Source organism: Oncorhynchus keta, chromosome 35, assembly GCF_023373465.1.
Source record: "Oncorhynchus keta strain PuntledgeMale-10-30-2019 chromosome 35, Oket_V2, whole genome shotgun sequence".
Classification (NCBI taxonomy): Eukaryota; Metazoa; Chordata; class Actinopteri; order Salmoniformes; family Salmonidae; genus Oncorhynchus; species Oncorhynchus keta.
The window spans coordinates 63,700,307-63,706,253 of NC_068455.1; the positions used below are offsets into that span (position 1 = coordinate 63,700,307).

Consider the following 5,947-nt stretch of genomic DNA (forward strand, 5'->3'; position numbering starts at 1 on the left):
TAAAATAAAATGAACTCAACCTGCAAATCCACTTTGCGGACCTGTCATTGTTCCACGTAATGGAAACAGATTATAATGTTAGAATACCTTAACTTCCTGTTCAATTTCACTGGTGTTACCTAAACAGTCAAACCAAGAATCAATAACCAGAAAAACTTTTACGATTCAACTATTCAGACCTGAATCCCTTACAGCCAAATATAGCCCAGTACGCACAACCAACCAGTGATGCCCACCGAGCAATTTTGTTAATAGATTTAGCAAATTTCGCTACATTTAAAATGTATTTCAGCAACTTTTGAAAAGTGACTCAAAGCTATAATGCACGCATTTTCCCTCTAAATGACACAAACAATTTTCTCTGTCACACCCTCAGTCACAACATCATTGCCTGGCTGCAAAAATGCATTGTGAGTGACGTCAGCAGCAGGCGCTCAGCCCGTGCCCAGGCAGCAGCAATTTCAGCAAATTGCAAATCATTGTTGGCTGACTGCAGCAGCAGTAGTAAGGGTTCGACAAGCCAAACCCAATGAATATAGTTGGTCATGAATGTTTGACCTTGAACAGAACTTACAACATCATTCAACATCTCTCAATCAAAATTGTACTGCCAGAAGTACAGAAAAGAGTGGGAGTCTGTACCTGAACAACTGTCAAATCAATTTGAGTAACGTTATTGTGTATTCTACGTAATGACACAGTTTTACGTTATCACGCAATGATATCGCAACGTCATTTAGCAACAAATCAACCTGCCTCTAGCAACTTACTCTGAAAATTAGTTGGCAACACTGCAACCAACTCTCCTATTCCTGCCTCTAGGCAAAAATATACCCCCTACTCAAACAGAGTTCTGCTTTAATTCTATCGTAAAAGTAAAACCAAACTTTCCACTTTCTCTTCTACAAAATTTAAAAGTACCATGTACTTCGCTCAGTTTATAACATATGTCAGTCAATCCATAAGAATGAAGAACATTTCGTTGGGCACCACTCTATCGCCATTATCTCTCCGCTATTATTTAGAATTTCTTTAGATTTAGGTAACTGTCTCTTCTATGATTCCGTAATTTAAATACGACTCCATTCTCAACTGGTTATTCCAGCAGACCATTTAGGCAAGATAACGTACTACATCGAAATCGCCTAGCTATTATTTAGAATGAATTAGTCTTTCAATTTAACCTAAACAAGCTATTAAAACGTTCAGTTTATATCTTAAACAAACACTAACAACCGTATCTCTCCTGGCAAATCATATCAATACTTGAATTACAATCAGAATAAATTTTAGTCTATCGGGGTATAGGCTGCGATACAAACCAGAGTCTCACACATTGTAGGCAAGAGTTCTACCCCTGGACCACCAGCACTATTGAAAAGATGTAGACGCAAATAACCCTATTATTATAATTGTCTGTAGTCGTAAACTCCGGCACGTACTACCGAGACAATTCCCAGAAAATAGCCCCAATTTAAAGGTCCAAGCGTTTCCCCAGCGAGGATTCTTCTTACTCTCTCTCTCTATCTCTCTCGTTGTCTCTGCCTTATCTTCTTTTTTCCTTTCCTCTCTTGACTCTTGTCCCCTTTTCTCGACTTTCTCCCTTCTTTTAAAAATCTTTCCTGCTGTTTCCCCAAGAGTAGCAATAAATATTTGACTCCTGTCTGTCCGCTCTCTCTCTCTCTCTCTGCTCTCCATCTACAGCCCACTGTAAAACAACCTCTGCCCCCTGACCTGGGGTCGCGTCTCCTTTTACAGCCGCCCAATCCTTTTTCTGTCTCATCTTTTTACCTTCTATGTGTGTGTTCTTTCTACCGCTATCCAATTACTATAGTTATGTTCTACAGTATATTCTCACAATCTATGTGTCTCACAATTGATGTATATGCCACTACTCCCTATGTGTGTGCTTCTCACAATACATTCTATGGGTATTTTGCTATCTCAATCTGTGTTTCTCCTTTCTGGAATCCTTATCTATAGAGGTGCATTTATTGGACATTAATAAATCTTACCCGTACAACTATAAGCTATTTCCCAGGGGTCGTAAAGTCCCAGTTAACAACCTATTTTCTGTTGTGTCAAAGGACTTAAAGTTAAAGTTAATATCTCAAAGCTTACTCCGCTGTATTAGGCTTCCTTTCAATTTCTAAAATCTTTTTCAGTATTGTATTTTGAATTGGTTGGGTTATTGTAACGGTTGTCGTAGGTGGAAGAACATTTAACATTTAAGTCATTTAGCAGACGCTCTTATCCAGAGCGACTTACAAATTGGTGCATTCACCTTATGACATCGAGTGGAACAGCCACTTTACAATAGTGCATCTAAATCTTTTAAGGGGGGGGGGTGAGAAGGATTACTTTATCCTATCCTAGGTATTCCTTAAAGAGGTGGGGTTTCAGGTGTCTCCGGAAGGTGGTGATTGACTCCGAAGAAGGTGAGGATCAAGGTGCAGCTTGGTACATGTTCATAATTATTTTAATAGAACACTGAAAAGTACAAAAACGTGAACAAACGAAACCGAAACAGTTCTGTCTGGTACAGATACAAAATAGAAAACAACTACCCATACCCATAGTGGGAAAACAGGCTGCCTAAGTATGGTTCTCAATCAGAGACAACGATAACCAGCTGCCTCTGATTGCCTCAACATAGAAACACAACACCTAGACATACAACATAGAATACCCACCCACATCACACCCTGACCAAACGAAAACAACTTTGGAAGTATGCTTGGGGTCATTGTCCATTTGGAAGACCCATTTGCGACCAAGCTTTAACTTCCTGACTGATGTCTTGCCTGTGTGATATTTCAATAAACATGTTTTTTCCCTCTACGTTTAATGACTTGCCCAATTCTTACCACTTATTCGAATTTCTTCCACTTTGACATTGTTTTTTGTGTGTAGATCATTGACGAAAAATTACAATTAAATCCATTTCAATCCCACTTTGTATCAAAAAATGAATACTCAAGTGTTAGTGTAGACTTTCAATTGCCACTGACTTTAAACCACTTGAAGAAAAATAGCACTCCATTGTGGTAGCGTAAGCATTTTAGAGAGAATAGCATCATTGATTCATCTATGAATACATACTGTATGTATGTAAGGTGAGACATTTTTTTGACCTCACTTCCTCTTCAAACAACCAATGGAGCCAACCTAAAAGTTGTGCCTCCTGTGGTGCATGTAGATATTTCTGCTGCAAATTTCCACTGATGCTGTCACTTCACTTTGTCTCTTGACCCTCATCTCAGTTGTTCTGCTACACCAGACCAGAGAGAGAGAAGTTGAAGGATGTTCAGGTTGTGTCTTGTCCTGGTTCTCATCCAAGCCTGTAAGTTCGTCTCATTATATGATCTATGTTATTGTAGTTTAACAACTTAAAATAATTTTGGTAAACCAAGGATTCTAATATTTCATACTCCTGAATCAATGTTCAACCATGTTTGATTCACACACACAGGGAAGCCAAACACTGTACACCACACCCAACCAGGATTTAGGATTAATGTATATAAAATAAGTAAATGTTTGAGTAATCTTCTCTGTATTTTATTTATAGTGGACACGGAGGACATTAGCCATCCAAGTCCTCTTCTGCACGCTCATCTTGGAGACAATGTGATTCTGCAATGCTTCTATCCGGACAGACATTCTTATATCTCATGGTACAAGCTAGCAGTAGGACAGAAGCCTCAACTTGTATCAACAATTTACAAATATGATGGTGGTGCACAATTTCACACTGAGTTTAAAGATAACCCTCGGTTCACAGTGCAACGTGGAAATGGATTTTATCATCTACACATCTCCAACACTCAGCCATCGGACTCCGCCACATATGTCTGTGGGGGAATTAATGTTAATGTGATGGAATTCAAAAACGGGATAATTCTCATTCTGAAAGGTGGGCTGTTGTTGTATTAACAGTAATATCGTAAAATATAGCTTGTATGTTAATTCTTCAAATGTACGAATCTATCATCTAAAATTAATTTAGGGCTTTTTATTTCAGGATCAAGCAAAACTGTTGTACAGCAACCTGTGTCTGAGTCAGTCCAGCCAGGAGACTCTGTGACTCTGAACTGTACAATACACACTGAGACCTGTGCAGGAGAACACAGTGTCTATTGGTTTAGACATGGCTCAGGAGAATCACCTCCAGAAATAATTTACACCAATGGAGACAGGAGAGATCAGTGTGAGAAGAGCCCTGAGGCTGGGTCTCCTACACAGAGCTGTGTCTACAACCTCCCCAAGAGGAACCTCAGCCTCTCTGATGCTGGGACTTACTACTGTGCTGTGGCCTCATGTGGAGAAATACTATTTGGGAATGGGACCAAGCTGGACATTGACCGCAAGTGATATTTCTGACATTTCTGAAAATGTATAACATTTCTTCATATTGCTATGAATAAATTATATGCCTGGATGAACAAAATGTCCTGAATCTCCTCTTTTTTTTCTACAGATGGTTGTAAGGAGCACCAGGTTCTCTTGGTGTACTCTCTGGGTGTAGCGTTGGCTATTTGTGTCATCCTCATCATTGTCCTTGGTTGTGTTTTGTATAAGATGACCAAGAAAACCTCTCTGCTGTGCGGAGGTAAGTTATCATTATCTACAAAATATGCTAAAGCTGTAGGTGGAGTATAGATTACAAGTTTTAGTCATGAAACTGGGTAAATTCATTTTATGAAGATGTTGATGATGTCGCTGTTGATGATGATGATGATTATGTTGATGATGATTATTCCTCCATGTGTTTGTCTAAAAGAAACGCACACTCAGTCAAGTGGTCCGGCAGTCCCCGGTTCTCATAACCAGGTATGCAGACCATAAAGCAATTTTTTTTTGTACGAGTTCCATGAACTGTAAACAGATCCTTCTATCAAATGATCAGGTCATTTCATGATGTCTTTGGAATGTATTGCTATTCCTCTTAGGATCGAGAAGATGATGACACACTCACATCGGTCCATTACGCTGCTCTGAATGTCATCCACAAGAAGCCAAAGACCCAGAGACAGAGGAGCACCATGGAGAGAGACACTGTGTACTCTGGGGTGAGACGCCAAAACATGGACTGAAACATCAACTTTTGCTCTTTAATAACAACTCGCACCGATTTTGTGGTTTCTACACTGTATGTGTAACTATGGCTTTTCATTGTGTGTTAAAATTGTATTCTGTCAATCTCCTTTTAACAATGATACTGTTGTGCATTTTAGATCCAATTAAACATTAAACTGATTTCATATAGAGATATTGTTTGGTTTGTATTCATATTTTTCTCTGTCCTTAAATTTCTACCATAGATTCAGTTTGCAACAATCATATTAGGCTGATGCTCAATGTAACAAAGCTATTTTTGGTTGCATAATGCATCTATTGACTGGTGTTTTAGTTTGTCTCAAACTCTTGTTTTAGCTGTATCCTGAATACATCTCTGTAGTGTTCTGAATGCTCTAAATAGATTTAACTCTCAGCTAAACTCATCTCTAACCACCAGCAATGAATGTCAGTCCACACCACGTGCTCTCTACACACACCTCAGTGCATCTAAACCACAAACAACCATGTCACTCACTCTCTTCATGAGAATAGTCTTGAAGTAAAAATTAACATCTTAGGTGAATATACTTTGAACATAATTTATATTGTTGAGACTGATTTCAGATATGACAATGTACATATTGTGACTGAGCAGTTTTCACACACCATTGACAAAATGCCTTTATCTGTCGATAGGGAGCAGCAGTGTATATGGAAGTGCCCTGTGGCAGCTTCACCAGTAGAGTCACAGCAAATTTTAGAAGTTGTGAAAATGTTCAAATTGTTAACAAATTTGTCGAAGAATCATTGAAAATGTACTTTCCAGAGATAGTTCATGTGTGTAGTCAACAAAGTACCAACAAAGACACTGTGTGTCTGTGAAGAA

The 5,947-nt window shown here is 38.8% G+C and overlaps 1 protein-coding gene across 2 annotated transcripts; it reads left to right on the top strand.

Moving 5' to 3' along the window:
• The first annotated feature begins 3,197 nt into the window (after positions 1 to 3,197).
• Positions 3,198 to 5,274, top strand: LOC118368826 (uncharacterized). Of its 2 annotated transcripts, XR_008093239.1 has the most exons (5): positions 3,198 to 3,343; positions 3,572 to 3,916; positions 4,025 to 4,612; positions 4,784 to 4,833; positions 4,953 to 5,274. XR_008093239.1 is itself a non-coding variant. In XM_052497257.1 (3 exons), the coding sequence occupies exons 1-3, from the start codon at positions 4,582 to 4,584 to the stop codon at positions 5,094 to 5,096; spliced, it is 225 nt and encodes a 74-aa protein (XP_052353217.1). In that variant the 5' UTR covers positions 4,449 to 4,581; the 3' UTR covers positions 5,097 to 5,274. The 2 variants fall into 2 exon arrangements, 1 of the variants encoding a protein (XP_052353217.1); XM_052497257.1 differs by lacking the exons at positions 3,198 to 3,343; positions 3,572 to 3,916 and having other exon boundaries at positions 4,449 to 4,612.
• Positions 5,275 to 5,947: the final 673 nt, after the last annotated feature.

Excerpts from the sequence above, each read along its gene's own strand:
- LOC118368826 (XM_052497257.1), top strand. The coding sequence starts at position 4,582 with ATGACCAAGAAAACCTCTCTGCTGTGCGGAG. Across the intron at positions 4,613-4,783 it reads AACCTCTCTGCTGTGCGGAG|AAACGCACACTCAGTCAAGT; the intron begins GTAAGTTATCAT and ends TTTGTCTAAAAG. Across the intron at positions 4,834-4,952 it reads TCCCCGGTTCTCATAACCAG|GATCGAGAAGATGATGACAC; the intron begins GTATGCAGACCA and ends TATTCCTCTTAG.